The 25,879-nt window shown below is 37.8% G+C and overlaps 1 protein-coding gene across 1 annotated transcript in view; it reads left to right on the top strand.

Annotated features, from left to right (window-relative positions):
• Positions 1–25,511, top strand: part of BEND2 (BEN domain containing 2) — a 48,596-nt gene extending 23,085 nt beyond the window's left edge. The window contains exons 8-12 of the mRNA XM_054715575.1: positions 9,175–9,390; positions 10,433–10,554; positions 12,673–12,892; positions 20,631–20,834; positions 25,308–25,511. Coding sequence (XP_054571550.1) covers positions 9,175–9,390; positions 10,433–10,554; positions 12,673–12,892; positions 20,631–20,834; positions 25,308–25,501 — 956 coding nt within the window. The 3' untranslated portion in view covers positions 25,502–25,511. The remainder of the gene's footprint in view (positions 1–9,174; positions 9,391–10,432; positions 10,555–12,672; positions 12,893–20,630; positions 20,835–25,307) is intronic.
• The last annotated feature ends 368 nt before the right edge of the window (positions 25,512–25,879 follow it).

Below are 25,879 nucleotides of genomic sequence, written 5' to 3'. Positions count from 1 at the left end.
TTCTGAGTAGTATTCTATGGTATGGCTGTACCATAAATTGTTTATCTGTTCACCCATTGTAGGATATGGTTTTTCCAGTTTTTTACTATTAGGAGTAAAACTGATATGAATGCTCATATACAGGTTTTTTTTTTTTTTTGTACAGGTTTTTGTGTGAACATAAATTTTCATTTCTTTATAATAAACTACTATCATCACCAACCAATTACCTAATAATGTTGAAATATTTTATTTTAGTAGCTATGTAATTTCCATTTTCTAATTACAGGCCTGGAATATAATTTTAACATTGGTAGATAATAAAATTTTGGAAGAAAAAAAATAAACTAGAGGCCTGGTGTACGACATTCATGAACTGAGCAGGGGGGTCCCCTCATCCTAACCTGTGCCCTCTCACAGTCCAGGACCCCTCGGGGGATGTCCGCCTGCTGGTTTAGGGGATTGGGCCTAAGCTGGCAGTTAGACATCCTTCTGGCATTCTGGGGCTCTCACAGTCTGGGACCCCTCGCTCCTTAACTCCTGCCTTCAGTGGAGGCAGGAGAGGCTCCCGTCACTGCCACTGCACTTGCCAGCTGTGGGCCTGGCTTCTGGTTGAGTGGCGTTCCCCCTGTGGTAGCGCATTGACCACCAGGGGGCAGCTCCTGAGTTGATTGTCTGCCCCATGGTGGTCAGTGTGCATTATAGCTACTGGTTGTTCTGATTTACATATTAGGGTTTTATTATATAGGATGCCCAAGAGCACAATTGCTGGTTGGTATGCTAATTTATGTTTAGTTTATAAAAAACTGGCAAACATTTTCTAGAATGACTCTACCATTTTTTATTCCTACCAGCAGTGTATAAATGATTCAGCTTCCCTGCATCCTCATCAGCATTTGATGTTTTTACTATTTTAAAATTTTAGCTATTCTGATAGGTGTGTAGTAAGATTTTCTTGTGGATTTAATATGCATTTGCCTTTGGTTAATGAAGTACAGCATATTTCCATGTGCTAATTTTCCATCTGTTTGGTCTTTTCTCTGAAACATTTTTTCTGTTGTCTTAAAGTAATGTCTATGTTTTTACTGCTAAGTTTTTAGAGTTGCTTAGATATTTGTAGATACTAGTCTTTTGTTGGATGTGTGGTTTGCAAATATTTTCTTCTTGTCTGCAACTTGTCTTTTCATCCTCTACAGATTATTTTTGGAGAAAGTTTTTAATATTCATGAGGTTTAATTTATCTTTTTCTTTTGTATATAGTACTTTTAGTCTCAAGTCTATGAACTGTTTGCTTATTCCTCTAGCCCAGTGGTCGGCAAACTCATTAGTCAACAGAGCAGCAAACCGTGGTTCGTGAGCCGCATGTGGCTCACAAGCCGCAGTTTGCCAACCACTGCTCTAGCCAAAATTTTTTCTTCTTTTATTTTTATATTTTACACTTATCATATACATTTGTGACCCATTTAGAGATAATTTCATATAAGGTTTGAGAGAGGTCGAGATTCCTTTTTTTTTTGCCTATGAATATACAATTGCTGCAGCACTATTATTTGAATTGCTTTCATTCCTCCATTGAATTGCTTTTGTACCTTAATAAAAAATTGATTAGGCATATACATGTAGATCTATTTCTGGGCTCTCTATTGGGTTCCAGTGATCTATGTTTCTATTCCCCTGCCAAACCATAATGTTGTGATTACTGTTGTTATGCAGTAAATGTTACCATCAGGTAAAACGATTTCTCCCACTTTGTTCTTTTTCAAAATTGTTTTTAGCTATTCTATATCTGTGACTTTCCATCCTAATTTTAGAATAAACTTTATTATGTTTCTAAAACACTTGCTAGAATTTTGATAGGAATTTCATTAAACTTACAGATCAACTTGAGAAAAAATGACATCTTTAGAATGTTGAATCTTCTCATCTATGAGCATTGTATGTCTGTATTTATAAGGTTTTCTTTGATTTATTTTCTTTAAATATGTTTTTATTGATTTCAGAGAGAGGAAAGGAGAGGGAAAGAGAGGTAGAAACATCAATGATGAGAGAACATCATCCATCGGCTGCGTCCTGCACTCCCCCTACTGGGGATCAAGCTCGCAACCCATGTTCCCTTATTGGGAATAAAACCATGACCTCCTGGTTCATAGCTCAAAGCTCAAGCTAAGACATATCAGCTGGGCTCTTTGGTTTGTTTTATCATTTTGTAATTTTCATGATACATATTCTGTATATTTAAAAAAAATAAGTCTTATCTAAGTATTTTTTGAAGATGCTATAAATGGTATTATATTTTAATTTTTGGTTTATACATTTTTATTGTTAGTATATAGAAATGAACTTAAATTTTGAGTGTTGATCTTGTATCCTGTGGCCTTTCTGAACATAAGAGTCTTTTTTTATATAATTATTTGGGACTTTCTACATAACCATCATTCTTGTATTATGCCATGCACAATTAGGGGCCATTTTATTCCTGTAATATCTGTATACATCTTATTCCTTTTACTTGCATTATTGTAGTGGCTAGAAATTACAGTGTTTTGTTGAGTAAGAGTGGTGAGAATGTATATACTTGCCTTGTCTCTGATCTTAGGGGGAAAGTACTTAGTATTTCACCATTGAGTATGATAATCTTTATTAGCTTGAGGTAGAATCTGTTTTCCTAATTTGCTGAGAGTTATTTAAAAATAATGAATGATTATAAATAAGTAATATTATAATGGATACTAGTAGCCTGGTGCACAAAACTCGTGAACATTAAAAGAGGATTAATTAGAGGAAATAATTTAATATTGCTATTTGCCCTTTCTCTATAATAGAAGTGTCAGAGATGAAAGAAAATTAGTAAAATGTATATGAAAACCTTCCTCCTGTCAGAGTCTGGAGCTCACCATGGGACCCAGAGTCAAGTCCCGACCCACCCACATGCGCCTCAAAATTGCATGATACCCAGACCTGGCCGGTGCCACCCCATTGGGATAGATCCAGACCCGGCCAGTCCCACCCTTGTCAAGCCCTGCCAGGCAGGGGGCGTGCCCTGAGGTCCCCCAGCCCAGACCGGGGCAGGGGGCATGCCTTGAGGTCTCTCGTCAAGCCCTGCTGGGTGGGGGGTATGGCCTGAGGTCCCCCATCAAGCCTCCCCAGGTGTGGGGGGGAATAGCCTCAGGTCCCCTGGCCCAGCACCAGGAGGGGGGTGCAGCCTCAAGTCCCCCATCAAGCCCTGATGATCTGGGGGTGTGGCTTGAGTTCCCCAGACCAAGCACTGGGGGTGCACCTTGAGGTCCCCTCTCAAGCCCCATAGGGTGGGAGGCATAGCCTGAGGTTCCCTGTCAAACCCTGCTGGAGGGGGGGCATGGCCTGAGGTCCCCTGTCAAGCCCAACCAGGCAGGGGGCGCAGCCTTAGGTCCCCTGGCCCAGTGCTGGGGCAGGGGGCACAGCCTGAGGTCCCCCGTCAAGCCCTGCTGGGCGGGGGGCGCGGTCTGAGGTCCCCCCGCCTGGTGCCAGGGTGGGGGATGCAGCCTTAAGTCCCCTGTCAAGCCCGACCTGGTGGGGGGCATGGCCTGAGATCCCCCGACCCAGCACTGGGGGTGCACATTGAGGTCCCCTGTCAAGCCCCACTGGGTGGGGGGTGTGGGCTGAAGTCCCTTGTCAAGCCCCACGGGGGAGTGGGAGGGCGTAGCCTCAGGTCCCTGCTGATTGTTCATTAAGGCTCCTTATAGGAACTTGGCCTCAGCTGTGGGTGCAGCCATCTTTATGATGGAGTGATGGTCAATTAGCATATTCCCTCTTTATTAGATAGTATATTATTAGGTTGGTTTACAAAAAGTTGATTAAGAATTTTTGTGTCCAAGTTCATAAAAAATATTGGTTCTGTATTTTTCTTTTTCTTGTACAGTCTCTGTCTGGTTTTGGTATCAGGGCATACTAGTCTCATAAAATGAGTAAAGGTTTCCTTCTCTTCTATTTTGTGGATGAGTATATGAAACATTAGTGTTAGCTCTTTAAATGTTTGCTAAAAATCTCCAGTAAAATTATCTTGGCTTGTAGACTTCTTTTGGGGAGATTTACAATTGCAAATTTAATTTCCTTGATGATTATGGGACTGTTTTGATTATCTACATCATCTTGGTTGAGTTTTGACCTTTGTAATTTTGGGATAATTATTTAATTTCTTCTAAGGTATCAAATTTGTATGTGTAAAGTGATTTGTAGTACTTTCTGTTATCCTTTTAATGGTGGCTGGATCTTTCATTTCTTTTTATTTTTGTGTGTCTTTCTAGAGGTTTATTTGCTTTATTAATCTTTTTAAGGCACCAATTTTTGCTTCATTGATTTCTTATTGTTTTCATATTTTCAGTTTCATTGATTTCTGCTTTTTATTGTTTTATCCTTTTGCTTATTTTGGGTTTATTTTACTCTTCTTAGTTTTGGATGTAGGAACTTAAATTATAGATTTGAGACCTCCCTTTTCTTATGTGAGCATTTAGTCCTGTAAGTTTCACTTTCGTTATTGCTTTAGTTGCATTCCATATATTTTAACATGTTCTATTGTCATTAAGTCATGTATTTTATTTCCTACAAACATTCTCTTCAATACATATATTATTAAGAAGTGTGCTGTTAAATTTTCAAGTGTTTAAATATTTTCTTGTCTTTCTATTATTGATTTCTAGTTTGATTCCAATGTATATGATTTCATGTCTTTTAAATGTTGAGACTTTTTTTTTGCTGGCACAGGATATGGTCTATCTTGGTGAATAATCCACAGGCATTGGAAAAGATATGTATTTTGCTTTTTTTTGGTGGGCTGTTCTATAATGAGGATTTTGTTGATTGATTATGTTCTTCATGTCTTCGATATCTTTATTGATTTTTTGGACTGGTTGATCCATCAGTTGCTGAATGGAGGGTACTGAGGTCCTCCACTGTAATTATGGATTTGGTTATTTCTCCTTTAAGCTCTTTCTGTTTTTGCTTTATGTGTTTTGAGACTCTGTTGTTTGATATGTTAAGGATCATATGTCTTTCTGGGAGGTGATCCTTTAATCCTTATTTATTTTTAGTAATTTTCTTTATTCTGAAATCTACTGTATCTGATATCATAGCTAGTCTATCTGCTCTTCTTTGGTTAATGAATGCATGGTACATATTTTTCTATCCTTTTACTTTTAGTCTCTCTATGTCATTGAATTTGTAGTTTCCTTTAAACAGCATATAGTTGACTTGTTTTTTTATCTACTTTATCAATTTTCTGTCATTTAATTGATATGGTTAGGTCATTTACTAGTACATTTAAGGTAATTATTGAAATCCTAGGGCAGGAGTCTGCCATTTTATTATTTTTTGCTTTGTTTTCTGACATTCCTCTCTTTCTCTTTCTTGCTTTCCTGTGGATTACCTGAACATTTTCTAGTATTTCATCTTGATTTATTTATGCTACTGAGTATATTGCTTTGTACAGTTTTCCTAGTGGTCAGTGTGGATGTTATATATACATTTTACAATGTTGACACCATTAAATCTACCTAATAAAAGAGTAACATGCTAATTGACCATACCTTTGTGATGCTCACCAACCAATCAGGAGTGAGTATGCAAATTAACCCAACAAAAATGGTGGGTTAATTTGCATACACAGGTGCTGAGTGGCTGGGGGCGGGGTGGGACACTTGGGTCATCGCCATGGCAATGACGCAGGCATCCGCACCCTGCCAGCCGCTCCAGGCCTCCAGGCAGCGTGGGAAGGTGGAAAGGCAGCTCCAGGCCAGAGTGGAACGGCGCTTCCAGCCAGAGAGAAGGCGGTGCCGGCAGCCAGGGGAAGGAAGGCCCATTCTTGCACGAATCTTCATGCATCTGGCCTCTAGTGTATATATAACATTTAAGTGCTGAAACTTTGATTCCAATCAGATTCCTTTGCCATTCTCACTTTTAACTATTTTTAAAAATACTTTTTAAAATTTATTTCAGAGAGGAAGGGAGAAATAGAAACATCAATGATGAGAGACAATCATTGATAGGCTGACTCCTGCACAGGCCCTACTTGGGAGCAAGCCCACAGCCTGGGCATGTGCCCTGACTGGGAATCAAGCTGTGACCTCCTGGTTCATAGGTCATCGCTCAACCAATGAGCCACACTGGGCAGGCTCACTTTTAACTATTATTGTTTAGGTGCCAGATGGTGTTTTCATTTTTGTTTCAGTTATCACATATGATTTACAAAAATCGTGCTAGTATTGTATTTACCCATATTTCTTCTCTTTCTGGTCTTTATTCCTTTTTATTATCGAATAATATTCCACGGCATTGGATTTACCACAGTTTGTTTAAACCATTCACCTGTTGAAGGACATCTGTGTTGTTTACAGGTTTTGGCTATCAAGAATAAAGCTGCTAAGAGCACTCATGTCTTAACATGATACTTGGGTGTTTGTGGCATCATGGGCTTTTATTTTTCTGGCATAAATTTTTCCAAAAGAAAACTGTTGTGTCATGTAGTAATTGCAGATTTAGTTTTATAAGAAATTTCCAAACTGTTTTCTAGTGTGGCTGTTCTATTTTACATTTATCCCATCTATGTAGGAATGACTGAGTTTCTCTGCATGCATGTTTCTCTTTCTATTGTTTTCCCTTCCTTCCTGATGCCCCAAGATTCCTTCTGTCATCATTACATTTCTGTTTGAAGATCTTCCTTTAGCCATTCTTTAAGAATAGGTATGCTACAAACACATTTAGTATTCTTTTGTCTGAGGATATGTTATTTCCCCTGCATACCTGAAGGATAGTTTGCTAGATATAGAATTTACAGTTGAGAGATTCTTTTCTTTCAGCACTTTTACCTTTAGATATAATTGTAAAAGCAGACACCGTGGAAAACAGCCATGGAACAATGTTTTCCCCAATTGTATTGGAAAGTGACAATAGCCATGAGTCTTCCTCATCATCTGAATCCATCCCTTTGGATATGGGTGAGTGTGAAGTGACACATATTACAAGTAGCATTATTTAACCTATATTCTTCAACATTCTTGATACAAGCAAATGGAAGCTTTTCATTTTCTATTTTGAGGGCTGGTTTTTGGTGATACAGTGATTACTAACATTTATTGAGTGTGTATTATGTGCAAGCCACTGTGCTAATCAACTGACATGCCTCCTCTCCGTTAATATTCCTCATGATGTAGGTACTTTCATTACCCACATTCCCAAAGTCACATAGCTGATGATTGGCATTTCTGGAACTCTAACCCAGTTCTGTCTGGCTTTAGAGTTTGTGTTCCTTAATAGTTTCTTATATTGCCTGCCAAGCCACAGAGACAGAGATGATGAGACCTCAAGTTTCAAGGCCTTTAAAGGCAAGCCTCCCTAAACAATTTATAGTTTGTTTGTGTCTCTATTTCTAAGTAGCTAATCTCTTATTAATATCTTAGTGCAGGGCTTAGAAAACTTTTTCTGTAAAGGGCTAGATAATAACTATTTTAGGCTTTGTGGGCCCTCTGGTGTCTGTCACAGTACTCAATTTGCCACTATAGCATGAAAGTAGCCACAGATGTAGGCAAATGAATGGGTGTGATTGTGTGCTAATATGACTTTATTTACAAAAACTGATGGTGGGATTAGCCTGTGGACTATAGTTTTCTGACTCCTGTCCTAGAGACACTTTCTTTTAAATTATTTTGTTACCCAAATTAGAAGAAACTTTAAAAATTTATACTAAATGGACACTTTGATATACCATTGTTAGAAATATAAATTGGTGAAACTTTCTGAAGGGGTAATTTGTATAAAAACCCATAGACGTATTTATGCCCGTTGACTCAGTAATCCCATTTCTATCCAAATGTATAATTAGAAAAAGATTTGTATTAACATTTTGGTACAAGAATGTTCTTTACAGAATCATGAAAAATTGGAGACAGACAAATAAGCAACCATAAGGAATTAGTTAAGTGACTCCTGGTATATTCATGGTATGTGAGGAAGTAAAACATGGGCTCCTGAGTCAGGCTACTTTATGTCTTCCTAACCATGTGAACTTCAGCTACTTCTTTAATCTAAATATTAGTTTCTTCATCTGTGAAGTGACAAAAACTATAGTACCTACTTCATAGAATTGTGAGGCTCAAATGAGATAATTCATTTAAAGTTTCTAACACAATTCCCAGGGCATAAGTGCAAAACAAATATCACCTGTCACAAAAATCATGACAGGAATGCAGAGTTGGAAAAAAGTCACAAAAGAAAATGAAGAAATGCTCAAAATATAATGTTGAGAGAAAAATCAGGATTCAAACTATGTATAAAGTATGATTTCAGTTTTGTGTTTAAAAAAGAAATAAAAAATAATGGAAGACATTAGCAGGAGCTTAATGGTTCAGAGCACCTGACTTATAGACAGACAGACTTAGATTTTAAAGCTGGTTCTATAACCAGCAGTGTGATCTTGTTCAAATATCTTACCTTTTCTTGGCTTCAATTTCCTCATCTGTTAAGTGGGATTAAGTTGTTAGGGTGATGAAACCAAGCTTATAGATGTAAAATATTTAGCACAGTGCTGGGTACTCAATAAATGCTAGCTATTTTAAAATTTTCTCAGTTATACTTACATACACTTTCCAAATTGTCTTCAGGGAACATATATTCAGTGAGTAATACAGCTCTGAGTCTACTTTTATAGCGTCAAAAAGAGCACTGTGATCTCAGAGCAACATCTGTGCACTGAGTGGCCAGATTATGATGATCTCTGAATGCATAATAATCTGGCCACTCAGTGTATATCCTCCTATATGATAAAAGGCTAATATGCAAATTGTCCCCTCTACCAGGAGTTCAACCAGCAGGCAGGCTGGCCAACCACCCATGTCCCCTCCCCTTGGCCCAGACCCCACCTGTGCATGAATTCATGCACTGGGCCTCTAGTGTTTACATATACACTTGAATTAAATTTATTTAACAAAAGGAACAGAATAGTTCAAGTATAGCAAATTCAAGACTAGCAAAAGTGAAAAATGCTAACAATAATGCAGATGACATCAAAGAAAGTCATTTAAGGAAAAGAAGAAATAAGTCTAAAACAAAATTCACCCAAGTAGAAATTTGTGAATTAGAATTTAACTAGGTAAGTTTTCTTGGGCACTTTCATTGTAGCTTTGACTGAAAAAACAAAGATTTTGTTTGTTCCCTGTATTTTTAAAGGATATCTTGGTGATCCAAAAAGAAAAGTCACGATTCCTAGAATGCATTTGGTGACCGCACAAAGGAAGCCTGAACCTAAGCATGCAGCCCGCTACTTGGCTCGCAATTTGTTCTCCAGGGAAGTCCTGCTTTGCAGCACCGCAAGTACCAATCTCAACCTACCAAGCTCTAGTGGCCGCCAACCCCTAGATCCAAATATAATGGCTGCATTAAGAGGTATGTAAAGGCATGGAATCTTGTTTTATCATCATTTGGTAGATATTATTGGCAGTAGGAGAAATAATGATGAAGTGTTGTTAAATCTTAGAACTGTTCACTTTTTCACCTGTCTGACCCAGATTTTACAATTTAATAGTGTGTAATGGGTAGCAACTTCTGGAGAATAAAATTTGTTCAAAGACTGGTGGAATAAGACAAGCTTTATTGATTATAGTTCCTTATAGTTAGTACTAAGTCAGTTCTTCAGTGCTGAAACTTAGTATTAAAACGTAAAAAAGTGGGAAAATAAAACACATTTCAGTGCTAATAACTGGCAACACAGAAGTAGACTCTCATGATTAATCCACTTTAGCATCCTGCCTCCCAGAAATGTCTATGGTGGTCCTAGAACTTATAGGCACTGAAGATATAAGGGTAAGTATTTATGTTTGAAAGGAGTTCACAGTCTAGAAATGGATATATTGAGGGAAACAATAAATTACAACCCAATGTAGTAATGCTGTGAAACCTCAGAGAGCAGAGCAACTACTTTGAGGGCATTAGGGAAGGATTACTAAGGACAAAACAATTAAGCTGGGTTTGGAAGGATTCCTTAAGGAGGTAAAGAAAATAGGAAGGGTATTCTAGGCAGAGGGAATAGTTTATGGGGAAGATAAACATGTTATGTGTACAAATAAACCATGGTATATAATAATATTTGCAATAATACCATTTTCTCTTTAAAGATTTCCTTTTATTTTTAGTTCTAAATTATCCATAGCGTTATTAAATGGCATTAGCACCCTGAAATATTTGACTTTCTTACATTTTAAAGCACCAAAACCTGATTACTAGTCCTTTGGTCAGTGTTTTAGGGAACCTCACATTAGAAGAAATGAGATAGTCAGCAAAGCATCATTTTTGGGTAGAATTTCTAAACTCTCAGAAAAAGTTAGAGAAATGAATGACAATTAAAGATAGGAAATTTCAGTATTTTAAATACAGAATTTCTTTGCTATTTTTTTTCTAATTTTCATGAATCCTTTATTGCTATTTGCAGAGTATCTGATAACTATCTTTCCCAACCATGATTTGCGTGAATGTGGAAAAGACTGGAGAGCCTGTATTTCCTATGTCAATGCTCTGATCCGTTATTTGTCTTCTGCATCCAAAAAATACCAAGTAAGTTATTTTTCATCTAAATATGGTCACTGCAATACAAATGCATTCCGTATACAACTCCAGAACAGAAAGCACAACACACAGGATCTTTAGGCGTGTGGTCAAAATCTTGTCTATTTACTTTAGGGGCAGTATATATTCTCTCAAAAACATACTGCCTATTTATTTCACTCTTTGGTATTTATACTCCAGAAAAATATCCAGATATAGCGTTATAATTAGTATGTGTAAGCCAAAGGGTATACTAGAAAAAAGTTTCAACTACAAAGATATTTGGTAAATCTTTTTCAGTATCCTACTGAGTAACACAGAAAAGAGCAGATTGTGGGGCTGCTTAGCTGTTCTAGTGATAGTTCAGGATGGCACAGGAGAAAAGAAAGGCACTTTTTTTTTTTTTTTTTTTTTACCATTTCACTTTTGTGATGGCAAAACCTGGTGAAAATAATGCATCTCAGGTTAAGCTATTGCAGATATTTTATATTCTGTATGGTTACATGATAAATAGGAACCTGGCTTCTCTATCATCCATTCTATCTTCAAAATCCATTAGAGATTTTTTTTTTTAACATGAATGGGACAGTAGGGAAGAGTATCATGTCTACTGCCTTCTCTTGACAAACTTAATGACAATTCATAATTTCCACCCACCTCTTGAAAAACCTCATTTTATTACTAGAGGCCCAGTGTACCTTAGCCCAGCCTGCACCCTCTTCAATCTGAGACCCCTCAGGGGATATCCACAGGGATGGGGCCTAAACCGGCAGTTGGACATCTTTCTCACAATCCGGGACTGCTGGCTCCTAACCACTTGCCTGCCTGCCAGCCTGATCACCCCCTTACCACTCCTCTGCCAGCTGATCGACGCCTAACTGCTCCCCTGCTGGCCTGGTCACCCCCAACTCCCCTCTCTTGCCAGCCTGGTCGCACCCAACTGTCCTCCCCTGCTGGCCTGGTTGCCCCCAACTGCCCTCCCCTGCTGGCAATCTTGTGGTGGCCATCTTGTGATGACATGGGGTGGCCATCTTGTGACCACATGGGGGCGGCCATCTTGTGTGTGAGGGCTGATAATCAATTTGCATATTACCTCTTTATTATATAGGATTACCATGTTTAGTCACTCCTGTAAGTTTATGGAAACTGTTTGCCAAGAATATTTGTAGCTGAGCTTATGTTTTTTTGGTGAGTGACTTGAATTTAGTGATAGCTCAAGTACCATCTGTCTGAAACCAAATTTGCTTATTTTTCACATTCCCTTTTATAGCTTACAAAAATTGCACCCTAAACATTTGAATGTAAGATTAAGATGCTGCATGGAAAATGGTAATTTGCACATTTTCTTAGACATCAGAAGAGAAACAGCATCTGCCAAGTGTCTGCTGTGTACTTGACTAGGAGTTGGGCAGGTCCTTGCTCCTCAAAGTGGATCTGTGTACCAGCAGCAGCAGCACTGGAAAGCTTGTGAGAAATGAAGTCTTGAGTTCCATACCAGACTTACTGAGGCAGAATTTGCATTTTAACAACAGCCCCAGGTGATTCATGTGCACACTGGAGTTTGAGAAGCCCTGACCTAGAGCAGTGGTTGTCAATCCCGGGTATATATTAAATCATGTGAGACACTTTTAAAATAAGATATTAATCCCTGAGCTCCCTCACTCCTTGCACTAGAGTTTCTGATTGAATTTGCTTAGAGTGGGGCCCAAGTAGAGCTTTCTTTTTTTAAAAAAGATCCCTAGGGTAATTCAAATGTTCAAATGTGTAGCCAGATTTGAATCCCACTGGGGAAAGAAAACAAACAAAAAACATTTAAAAACAAACAAACAAAAAGTTGTGATCTTCAAGAAACTCATTTATTCATGAAATGTTTATTTTCTGCCAGCTATTATCTTCAGTTCATTAGATAGAGCTATGAAGTCCACCAGGAAGTAGCAGTTACAGCATCTTGAGGAAGAATTTGTACCTATACTTCTTTGATCACAGCACATAATATCTTAAGTCTTTAGCCCATCTTATTAGAGACAGTTGCTTTCCCACCAGCCTGGGGTGCTTGGATCAATGATGGAGCATGTCCATTCTTTCTCACTATGGAACATTGTTAACAGATACAATTTTGTGTTTCAGCAGAAACCTGTTGTCCTCACCAAACGCAGTATACCAGCATCTGTAGATTTGGATGATAAAAAGGATGCTGATGGCGGTGAAGGCAGTTCCCTGTTATATAGGCAAGCAGCTGCCTCAGAAACAAGTGCAAGTGGGAATTCTCAGCCAAAAAGAAGTGCTATCTCTGAAGGATTTGAAAATCCTTCCACTAGTGCTTCAATGTTGCCTTACAGAGCATTGTGTGAGTTTTAAAATAACTTCTCTTGATGTTGTATCTGGTTGATGCTCTTATGGTGTTTATTATATTATCTTTCTACTTTTATGTATGCTTGAAAATGTTCATAATAAGAACTATAAACAACATAATCACTTATATTAGTGAATTATTGAAATATAGATATTTGTTTCTGAGACTGATAATTTTAACATTAAGCAAAATCTATTATTTTTCTTTTTTTAAATATTTTATTAAGGTATTATATGTGTACATATCTTACCATTGCCCTCCCACCCCACTCCCATTTATGCCCTCACCCCCCAGAGTTTTGCGTCCATTGGTTATGCTTATATGCATGCATACAAGTCCTTCGGTTGATCTCTTATTTTCCCCACCTCTCCCTAACTTTCCTGCTGTAATTTGACAGACTGTTTGATGCTTTACTGCCTCTGTATCTATCTTTTTGTTCAACAGTTTATAATGTTCTTTATTATCCATAAATGAGTGAGATCATGTGGTATTTTTCTTTCATTGACTGGCTTATTTCACTTAGCATAATGTTCTCCAATTCTATCCAGGTTGCTGCAAATGGTAAGAATTCTTTCTTTTTTATGGCAGCATAGTATTCCATTGTGTAGATGTACCATAGTTTTCTAATCTAGTCATCAGCTGATGGGCACCTAGGCTGTTTCCAGATCTTAGCTATTGTAAATTGTGCTGCCATGAACATAGGGGTGCATATATCCTTTCTGATTGGTGTTCCCAGTTTCTTAGGATATATTCCTAGGAGTGGGATTATTGGGTCAAATGGGAGTTCCATTTTCAGTTTTTTGAGGAAACTCCATACTGTTCTCCACAGTGGCTGCACCAGTCTGCATTCCCACTAGCAGTGCACGAGGGTTACTTTTTCTCCGCATCCTCGCCAACATTTGTCGTTTGTTGATTTGTTGATGATAGCCATTCTGACAGGTGTGAGATGGTACCTCATTGTTGTTTTGATTTGCATCTCTCGGATAATTAGTGACGTTGAGCATGTTTTCATGTGTCTCTTGGCCTTCCTTCTGTCTTCTTTCGAAAAGATTCTATTTAGGTCCGTTGCCCATTTTTTTATTGGATCATTTATCTTCCTTTTATTAGGTTGTATAAGCTGCCTGTAGATGTTGGAGATTAAACCTTTATCAGTGATAGCATTTGCAAATATGTTCTCCCATACAGTGGGCTTTCTTGTTGTTTTGTTGATAGTTTCTTTTGCTGTGAAAAAGCTTTTTATTTTGATGTAGTCCCATTTGTTTATTTTCTCTTTAGCTTCCATTGCCCTAGGGGCAGTATCGGTGAAGAAGTTCTTTTGGCATATGTCTGAGATTTTGCTGCCTGTGGATTCCTCTAGTATTTTTGTGGTTTCCTGTCTTATGTTTAAGTCCTGTATCCATTTTGAGTTTATTTTTGTGTATGGTGTAAGTTGGTGATCTAGCTTCATTTTTTTTGCATGTATCTGTCCAATTTTCCCAACACCATTTATTGAAGAGACTGTCTTGATTCCATTGTATGTTCATGCCTCCTTTGTCAAATATTAATTGAGCATAGTGGCTTGGGTCAATATCTGGATTCTCTATTCTGTTCCATTGATCTATATGTCTGTTCTTGTGCCAGTACCAGGCTGTTTTGAGAACAGTGGCTTTGTAATACAGCTTGAAATCTGGTATTGAGATCCCTCCTACTTTATTCTTCTTTCTCAGGATTGCTGTGGCTATATGGGATCTTTTTTATTCCAGATGAATTTTTTGGAGAGTTCTTTCAAGGTCTGTGAAATATGCCATTGGTATTTTAATGGGGAGTGCATTGAATCTATAGATTGCTTTGGGTAGTATGGACATTTTAATGATGTTGATTCTATCAATCCATGAACATGGTATGTTCTTCCATCTGTTTACTTCTTCCTCTATCTCTTTTTTCAGTGTCCTGTAGTTTTCCACTATAGGTCTTTTACCTCCTTAGTTAGGTTTATTCCTAGGTATCTTAATTTTTTTTGGTGTGATGGTAAATGGGATTGCCTTTTTAGTCTCTCTTTCTGTAAGTTCACTATTGGTGTATAGAAAGGCCACAGATTTCTTGGCGTTAATTTTGTATCCTGCTACATTGTCAAATTCATTTATTAAGTCTATGAGTTTTTTTACGGAGTCTTTCGGATTTTTTATGTACAATATCATGTCGTCTGCAAATAAAGACAGCTTTACTGAATGGTTCTTGGTAGCCAACTCCTTTGACGGGTGTGAACTCTCAGGTTAGGCATGCTGCTCTGCAAGTACAGATGAAGGAGCTAAAGCTGGCTGAATAGAAGCAATTCAGTGGTCTTGCTCTGTGTGCCAGGCACACTGCAGTGTTCTATAAAGAGTTTTTGTGTGAATTAATGAATCCCATTCTTTAGAACATTGTACCCTTATGCTAGCTGTCTGCTGGAGATGCATCCTCCTTCATTAGTGTCACATGGCAATAGATTCTGCAGGTGACTTATGCTTCCCAATGACCCCTCCCTAGAATTTTGGAGTTTGGGAACACCTGAAGTAGCAAAACTATCTTCTGTCTCTCACTGCCTCTATATCAACCCTAAGTAGAACATTACCTGTGAACCTATTCATATGAAATTATTTTTTCTCTCTCCAATTTTATTTCATTTTTATTAAATTTATTGGGGTGACATTGGTAAATAAAATTATATAGGTTTCAGGTGTATAATTCTATAATACATCATCTCTACATTGTATTATGTGTTTACTACCCCAAGTCAATCCTCCTTCCATCACCATTTATTCCCACTATACTATCTTCTGGCTCCTCCTACCACTTCCCCTCTGATAATCACCATACAGTTGCCTGTGTCTGTGACTTCGTTTTTTGCTTAATCCGTTCACCTTTTTTAATCAGCCCTACAACCCCCCTCCACTCTGACAGCTGTCAGTCTGTTCTCTATCTATGAGTCTGTTTCTATTTTGTTTGTTCATTAATTTTGTTCATTATACTCCACATAAGAGTAAAATCATATGGTACTTGTCTTCCTCTGACTGGCTTGTTTCATTTAGCATAGTGCTCCTCAGGTCCATCCATGTGTTGCAAAAGCTAAGATTTCCTTCTTTTTTATGGGTAAGTAGTATTCCATTGTGTAAATTTACCACATTTTTTTTTTTAAATCCACTTATCTACTGATGGGCACTTGGGCTGTTTTCAGATCTTGGCTATTGTAAATAGCACTGCAATGAACACAGGGGTGCATATATACTTTCAAATTAGTCTTTCGGGTTTCTTTGGATATTTTCCCAGAAGTGGAATATCTGGGTCATAAAGCAGTTTCATTTTTCATTTGAAATAACTCTAAACTGCTTTCCACAGTGGTTGCATCAGTCTGTATTCCCACCAACAGTGCATGAGAGTTCCCTTTTCTCCACATCCTGGCAAATACTTGTATAAATGATACATCTTTAGAGTATTTTTCTCATTATAAAAGTAATATAACTACTGTAATTTGTTAAGGTTGTACACGGTAGAAACAGACTTTGGCCAAATTAAACCACCACAACAAAAATCACAGGATGAATAGCTCCTATTTTAAAGATGCAGATAACAAACTGAGCCACAGGCAGGAGCCAGAATGGGTCTCCATGTCTGCAGCTCCCATGATATCTAGGTTATAGGTTTCTCTTGTCACTGTTCAGAATCTTTGGAGAAATAATCTGATTTGGGGAGATTGGGTCAAAGGTCTCTGACTCTGACTCAGCTTGAATGAAGGGACAGGGCAACTAAGTACATTGTGAGCCAGGAAGCCTCCCCAGTTTGTTGTGTAGTCTATTATACCATTTTATTTAAAAAACTAGAGGCCTGGTGCACGAATTCATGTATGGGTGAGGTCCCTTGGCTTGGCAGGCAATAGGGGCCAATTGGGGCCATCTGGCCCAGTCCTGATTGGGGCCGATCAGGGCTGGCCAGCTCGGGGGAGGGACCGCAGGAGGTTGGCGGGTCACAGGAGGTTGGCTGTGGGAGCTCACTGACCACCAGGGGGCATCTACTGCATTGAGCATCTGCACCCTGGTGGTCAGTGCGCGTCATAGTGACCAGTTGATCAGTTCTTTGGTCATTCAGTCACTTAAGCTTTTGTATATATACTAGAGCCCTGGTGCATGAAATTCATGCATGGGAGGGGTCCCCTCAGCCCAGTCTGCACCCTCTCCAATCCGGGACCCCTTGGGGGAATGTCTGACTCCAAGTTTAGGCCTGATCCTGGGGATCAGACCTAAACCAGCAGTCGGACATCCCTCTCACAATCCGGCACTGTTGGCTCCTAACTGCTCACCTGCCTGCCAGCCTGATCACCCCTAATCGCTTCTGCCTGCTGGCCTGATTGCCCCTAACTGCCCCCTGCCAGCTTGATTGCCCCCAGCTGTGTCCCTCTGCCAGCCTGGTCACCTCCAACTGCCCCCCTTCCAGCCTGGTCACCTCCAACTGACCCCCCCCAGCCTGGTTGCCCCCAACTGGCCCCCCTGCTGCTGGTCTGGTCGCCCCACGCAGCCTGCTGTTCAGTCGTTTGATCATCCCTCACTAACCCCCCTGCTGGCCTTGTTGCCCCAGGCTGCCTGTTGGTCATTACTGTTAATGTGATGGAATCCTGGACAATTTGCATATTCCTCTAGTATTAGTACAGATATAGATGGAAAAGATTTAGGAGGGAAGGAAAGCTCTCACAATCAAGATACTTTAAAAAAATGATTGTGGATACTTTAACTTTATTCCAGTTTTTTAATGAGTCTTTTAAAACATTATGGTCTCCATATAATTAATTACTATTCATTTTAAACATGATATGTTTTTCCTCAAGAATCTCCAATCTTTTAACAGGTATATAATATTCCATTGAGTAAGTATACCCTAATTTATGTAACAACCTCTCTCTTTATGTTGTTGCATTTTTTAGGACAGGATTATCAATCATGCAAATCATGCTGCCAAAAACCCCAAATTAATTCCTATAGCTTTTTACATATTTTTGATTCTTTTCTTAATTGAGGCTTCAGAATTTGAATTACCAGGTTAAAGAGCATTAACTTTTTCTGACCCCTCATTAATATTGCCAGGTTAATTTTCTAGAGTTACATCTTTGGACCCACTGAGTGAATTTTTAAGTAATTTAATCTCTCTTGGTAAATGTTGGATCTGGGGGATTAAACAATTTATATTGCCACCCATTAAATGATGGATATTCCAAGATGGATACTATACTTGACTTGTAAGAATCACATTGTATTTCTCTAATATTTTTTCTTTAACAAATATTTATTATATGTAACATAAATTTTTCAAGTATGGTTAATTTGAATCACTATGGATTGAAGAGAGATGATAATGATTAAATCATAGAATTGATAAATGAAAATAGACTTAAAATTAATTTTTCAGTTTAAATAAGTTACCTAAAATATGATATCTAAACTGAGTTTGTTGATTTTTAAATAAGTTTAATACCCAATAGAAAACTTACATTTTTATTTATTTATTTTTTGTGTTCATTTTTTTAGAAAAATTTATTGTTGATACTATTACAGATGTCACCCATTTTTCTCCCCTTTACCCACCTCCACTTAGCCCCGCTCCCTCTGGCTCTGGCCATCACTACACTGTTGTCTGTGTCCATGGGCTATGCATATATGTTCTTTGGCTAATCTCTTCACATTCTTTCATCCAGTTTCCCCCATTCCCCTCCCCTCTGACAGCTGTCAGTCTGTACCATGTATCCAAGACTCTGGTTCTATTTTGTTCATTAGTTTATTTTGTTTATTAGATTCCACATATAAGGCATATAATATGGTATTTGTTTTTGTCTGGCTTATTTCACTTAGCATAATAATTTCCAGATCCATCCATAGAGACACAAAAGATGAGTTCCTTCTTTTTTTTATACTCATGTAATATTCCATTGTGTACCACAGCTTTTTTATCCACTCAGCTACTCATGGTCACTTGGTCTGTTTCCAGATCTTGGCTATTGTAAATGACACTGCTATGAACACAGGGGTGCATATATTCTTTTGAATTGGTGTTTTGGGATTCTTGGGATATATTCCCAGGAGTGGGATCACTGGGTCAAAAGGCAGTTCCATTTTTTATTTATTTTTTTTGTGTGAAACTTCATACTATTTTTTCCACAGTGGCTGTACCATTCTGCATTCTCAGCAACATTGCCTGAGGGTTCCCTTTTCTCCAAATTCTTGCCAGTAGTTGTTGTTTGTTGATTTATTGATGATAGGCATCTGACAGGTGTGGCTTTAATTTGCACCTCTGTGATGATTAGTGACTTTGAGCATTTTTTTTCATGTCTATTGGTCACCTGTATGTTCTCTTAGGAGAAGTGTCTACTCAGGTCCTTTGCCCAATTTTAAATTGGATTATTTGTTTCCTGGTGTTGAGTTGTATAAGTTCTTTATAAATTTTGGAAATTAACCTCTTATCAGATGTATCATTGGCAAATATGTTCTTCCATTCAGTGGGTTTTCTTTTCAATTTGTTGATTGTTCCCCTTGCTGTGCAGAAGCTTTTTAGTTTGGTGTAGTCCCATTTGTGTATTTTTGTTTCTTTTGCCCTAGTGGATGAATATATCAGCCAAAAATATTGCTCCAAGAGATGTCTGAGATTTTACTGCCTATGTTTTCTTTTAGAATTTGTATGGGTTCACGACTTACATTTAAGCCTTTTATCTGTTTTGAGGTTATTCTTGTATGTGGTGTAAGTTGGTGGTATGGTTTCTTTCTCTCTCTCTCTCTTTTTTTTTTTTTAATGAACCTGTCAAAAATTTCTAACACAATTTATTGAAGAGACTGTCTTTAGTACATTGCATGCTCTTTCCTCCATTGTCAAATATTAATTGAGCATAATGGCTAGGGTTGATTTCTGGGGTCTCTGTTCTGTTCCATTGATTTATATGCCTGTTCTTGCACCAGTAACCAGGCTGTTTTGAATACCATGGTCTTGTAGTATAGTTTGATATCCAGTATTGTGATACCTGCAACTTTGTTCTTTCTCAAGATTTCTGAGGCCATTCAGGGTCTTTTTTAGTTCCATATAAAATTTAAGAATATTTGTTATAGATCTGTGAAATATGCCATTGGTATTTTAAAAATTATAAATATTTCAGTAAGAATCCTGGTGCTTATTTTTGAAAAGGCCTTTTTTTATAAGTAGGAAAAAATGCATTAAAATGACTTATAATTTGTTACTAAATTTAATATTATGACCTAAAAGGTAGTTATACATGGGCTTGTCCTCAAAGAAACAGAGCACATGTAATCACACCAGCAGTGATTCCTGTCTCATTTCTCATGCTGTCTCATGATACACTAAAATGTTAAAAGCTTTAATTTTTTAATCTTTCAAATTCTTGAACCTAAAATTCCAGAAAAATCAACCTTTCTATTATAGCCTTTAAAAAAAAAACAAAAACTTGAGCTTAGCCCTAGCCTGTTTGGCTTAGTGGATGGAGCGTTGGCCTGCAGAATGTTGGGGGGTCCCGGGGTCCATTCTAATCAGGGGCATGTACCTGATTTGTGGGCTCGATCCCCAGTAGGGGGTGTGCAGGGGCTGCCGATTGGTGATTCTCTCTCATCATTGATGTTTCCTTCTCTCTTTCCCTTTCCCTTCCTCTCTGAAATCAATAAAAATATATTTTAAAAAAGTGAGCTTAATATCTGCCATAAAAATTGACATCTTTCTCTTTTGCTTCTAGGCTATATTGGAAATCCAACTAGAAATGTACAGGTGTCATATTTAGTACTGACTATAGCAAAAAAGAAGGCTTGCCCACAGATGGCAGCCAGCTATCTTATTGGCCAACTGTTTCCAGAGGATGTCCTGCTAAACAGTAGCGTCTATGGCAATCTGTGGCATGGCGTATGTGCCCTTAATTACAGCAGGATTAGTGCTATCCGAGGTTGGTACATGTCAAGTATGTGAAAATAAATAAATGTCAATTGTGTTAGAGAAGGGCAAAAGAAAATCCATTCAGTCTGTGTGTGTTCTGAGGAGACCTCTTACATAACCCTTCTTAGGGCATAACAAAGAGCGGGTTCATGGATTGTTGATTTCTGCATTTGGGTTCTCAGGCTAATTGCTCTGTCTTGAATGGCATTATTAGAACAGGAAAGGCATAATTGACTCTGGGTCCTTGGTATGGACTGCCAGGAGTTTGAAAACTCCAACACCTTCATTTACTGAGGATCAAGCTCAAAGCTGCTGGGCTTTGTCAATTTGCAGAAGTGTCAACAATAGCACAGCAGGCTCATTTGCCAGTTTTCTCTTGTGCACATGAGCATGGTATAGTTTTTATCTGTGACATATATAGTTGAAGAAATAAAACTTCCAAAAGTAATTCTATGTAATCTTAGATTTGGTCAAAGCAAGAAGCAGAATATGTGTTACTTGTGTCACTGGTACCTAGCACACATAGTTCTGAGCCCCAGCCTCATCTCAATTGATTCCCACCATCATATTATATGTTTCTCATCCAACAAATTTGAACAGCACTCATCTTTCAGGCTAAACAAAAGAAACCTGGCTTATAGCACCTTTCATAAGCACTTGCTAACATCTAATCCAATTGTTTTATAACATTTCACTGCAATCCATAGTAAAAAATACATTTTAAATTGTGACTCCATATGTATGTGTAATTTTTTAAAAAAAGGAAGAAAAATTTTCACAATACTTACACTTTCTATGCGAGTTACATTCTATTCTATTACATTTTTTGAAAGTGTTGCTATAGCCTATTTCATGACCTAGTAATTGGTAAAAAAAAAAAAACAACCCCACAAAACCCAATTCCTCTTAACTTATGGTAAAAAAAAAAAAAAAGAACACACTGTTTTTAACCGGTTTTGAAATAAAAGTGTTTATAGAAGAAATAGTGTCTTTCTAATTAAAATTTTTTAAATGAGGAGGAAAAGATGACTCTCATATTTCTTGAAATATCTGGACTAGATTAATTTCTTAAAAGTGGACTAAAATATTATTCTATGCATTTCATTTTGTTTTATCTCTTATCAAATTATATTACAAATCAAGATGTCTTTTGTAGTAAAAATATTCAACATGAGTTTGACATACTATCCACATAAGGCATATTTAACAAATTTCTCATGAGACTCAAAAGTTCTACTCCTTTGAAGAAAGATAGCCATGTGAGTTATTTCAACAGATAGAATACAGTAGAATCATTGTCCTGGGGGCCAGAGCCATGCCCCAAGGAGGAGAAGCTGACAAGAAAGAATATTTTACTTTAAGGACAAAATGAACTTGGAGAATGAAAGGAGTTAGAGCAAAAGCTGAGTGACCAGACATGAGAGGAGATTTCTTCACTAATAGGAGGATGGAGCTTTATGGCCTCTAACATTTCTTTAGAAGTATCAGTTCACTATAAACTATTTAAAATATACATAAATGTACAGAAAATAATATAGTAAAATAATAAACACCTATCTACCCAGTACATATATAGACATTTTACCTCTTATGCTCCAGGTTTTTTTAAATAATAATAAAGACTTACTGATATCATTAAAACTCCTTAAGTGAGGTTCTCAGAATTTGAATTACCCATCATTTCTTTTCCCTGTCTTTCTCCCAGAAATAATCAGTCTTGGAGTTGGACCTATCATTCCCATCTATATTTCACACTTTTGCTACCTATGTTGATAGACCCATAAATAATATGTGATATTATTTCACAGTTGTTTTAATGTACATAAATGGAATGTACAGTGCATACCCTTTTGCAATTTTTTTCACTTGACACGACATTATTTTTTAGAGATCTACTTCATGCATTTTAACTGCTGATTGGGGTCCCATTGAATGAATGAAGTAGATTATTCTATTAATATAATTTCTTTTATTAAAAATGTTTTTTTATTGATTTCAGAGAAGAAAGGAGAGGGAGAGAGAGAGATAGAAACATAAATAACTAGAGGCCCAGTGCATGAAATTCATGCACTCAGGGGGGCGTGTCCCCCAGCCTGGCCTGTGCCCTCTTAGTGTGGGAGCCCCGCGATTGATGGCCCCAAAGAGGTAGGCCCTGCCCACCCATCAGGGCTCCTCGATGGATTGCCCCAAAGAGGTAGGCAAGGGGCCATGGGAACCCAGCAGAAGCCGCAGGGAGCAGCAGGAACCCAGTGGAAGCTGAGCTGAGAGGCCACCGGGACCCTGCCCCTGCAGCACATGCGTGGGGCCATGAGAACCCCATCTCCGCTGTGCGTGCAGCCATCTTGTGATGGCATGAGGGAATCACGGCGTGAGGACCACCTAGGCTTTTATTAGTAAGATGAGAGAGAATCATCAATCAGTTGCCTTCTGCATGTTCCCTGCTGGGGATTGAGCCCACAACCTAGGTATGTGCCCTGACTGGGAATTGAATCATGACCTCCTGGTTTGAAGCTCAACCTCTCAGCTACACTGGCAGGGCCTATTAATATAATAGTCTTATCCTAAGGTTTTATTTTGGGGGAACCACTTTTTTTTCACATATCTTGAAGTATTTTAATAGAACATTAAAGTGTTCTTTCTGAACTTTTTTCAGTGTATGCTTTACTCCATTATTTTAGTTTTCCTCAAATCGAAATAATTCCGATTATTCATATTTTGGATCATTTTTGCCTATCTCTTTTGTCTTTCATACTCTGTGTCTTTTTTATTGTCTAAAGTTTTACATATGTCTCCTTTTTCTCCACTTGACCCTCCCCCTCCAGCCATTCCCACCCCAGGCAAGCCCCTACCGCCCCAGTGTCTGTGTCCATTGGTTATGCTAATATGCATGCATACAAGTCCTTTGGTTGCTCTCTAACCCCCCTCCCCTGCTGTTTATCTCTGGACCTATTCTTATTCATCAAATTATGTTGATCATTATATCTGACATATGAGTGAGATCATGTGATATTTATCTTTCTCAGACTGGCTTATTTCGCTTAGCATAATGCTCTCCAGGTCTACCCATGCTGTTGCAAATGGTAAAAGTTCCTTCTTTTTTATAGCTGTGTAGTATTCCATTCTGTAGATATACCAGTTTTATAATCCACTCATTTGCTGATGGGCACTTAGGTTGTTTCCAAATCTTAGCTATTATAATGTGTGCTGCTATGAACATAGGGGTGCATATATCCTTTCTGATTGGTGTTTCTGGTTTCTTGGGAAGTGGGAGGGGACCACTTCTAGAAGTCCTAGAAGTGGGAGGGGATCACTTCTCATAGTTAGTAGTCAAGGGTTAGTATGTCCAGTAGCCAAAGGTATTGATTTCATATAAGAAACTTATTCAATGCTTTCTGATAAGAGCTCAGTATCATTTAAAGGCTCTTTAGAGAATGGTTTAGATGGAGAAAGTTAGTAGGCTAGAGATTTTCAATCAGCAAATATCTTTTACTCCTATACCTTCCCCATCCATTGTTGCACATTATAGAACTGTAAAATCTTTGCAATAGGAAGTACATTACAAGTCCTCTAATACTCATCCAAGCAGGAATTCCCATCTCAGCTTTGACACATAGTCACCTTTCCTTGGCTTGAACAATTCCATTGATGGCAGTCCAATAAATTTTATTTATTTATTTATTTATTTATTTATTTATTTATTTATTTAATCCACTACATTTTAAAAGGTCTTTAATTCACGAGAAAGTTCTTCTTTCAAGTGACTAATAATTTACCTCCCTTCAAGAGACACATTTGTTCTTCTTATCCCTTCCAGAGCTAATTAGGGTAGATCCAATCACTTTTCATGTGATAGGTCTTCAAGTATGTAAATACAACTATTGCTTCCTGCTGGATCATCAGGAAGTAATAAATACAGCCTCTACCCTTACTTTAAAGTTCAAAACCAAGTGATATCCATTAGTATATGGCAGGTCAAGATAAAAATAGCTTTATTGTTGTTCACACATGCCATTTTTCCCCAAACTTTATAATTTAGGGATCCCACCACCTGGAAATATGAGGATTGGAGAATAAGTGTTATTCCCAATTTCCTCCCACTAAGTCTTATACTTTTATAGTTAAATATTTCCATTTTCTTAGTAATTCCTCATATAAATGTTTTCCTAATCTTTCACAATCTGATTCAGTGACTAAATTCAGATGTACTAAAATTAGCCCAGATTTTCAGTGGGGACTAACTCTGAAGCGTAGCTTTTCCCATTTGCACAACTGGAAGCAAACCTCAAGAAACTTTTTCTGACTCGTGTTGTAGTTCCTCTTAGATGAAAATATTTACTAAATTAATTTAATAATAGTTATAGTCCATACATTTTAAACTCTTAATGACCCTTTTATAGATACAGCAACAGAACTAAGGTTGAATAAATTAATTTCTCTGAAAAGTGATTATTTAATAACTTATGTTTTGTGACTTTACCACCAGAGTTTCTCCAAGACATCTACCCGGCTTGTGATCTATCAGAAGGTGGACGTGACTGGAAGATGTGTGTGAACTCTATGAATCACTATATCCGTACACTTAAACCTGGATACAGGAATTTCACATTTGAATCATCATCTTCAGAAATAAGCTCTTCATCAAAATCAGAATCATCTGATACTGACTTAAGTGATTAAAATACTTGAATATCTGCTACCCTACTTTTTTTTTTACTGTTGTATTATTCCATAAGTTTCTCAAGTTATAATTCCCAAATTAGCCTGTTATAGTAGCAATGTAATTCTGCATTCAGACCCAAAGAAATAGCCAATATTCTTTTTCTGCCCACATACAAAGGAGAATTGCATGAGGAAGATTTGTAATGTTTCTCTCATGAGCAAAGTGATGGGCAGGATATGTAACCCAAACATCCATGCTGGTTTTCTTCTACATCCATCAGTAAGGGATTTATAGAATTGACTTCATATTGTTTGACCTAAGCTTTCCGGAGATGAGACCTATGTTCTTTAGATTTTTTCCTGTTAAGAAAAGCATTCTTTAAATTACCTCCTGAT

This window comes from Eptesicus fuscus, chromosome 1 (genome assembly GCF_027574615.1).
Source record: "Eptesicus fuscus isolate TK198812 chromosome 1, DD_ASM_mEF_20220401, whole genome shotgun sequence".
Taxonomy (NCBI): domain Eukaryota; kingdom Metazoa; phylum Chordata; class Mammalia; order Chiroptera; family Vespertilionidae; genus Eptesicus; species Eptesicus fuscus.
Note: the sequence above shows the minus strand (reverse complement) of the source record. Positions and strands in the feature narration are given on the sequence as shown.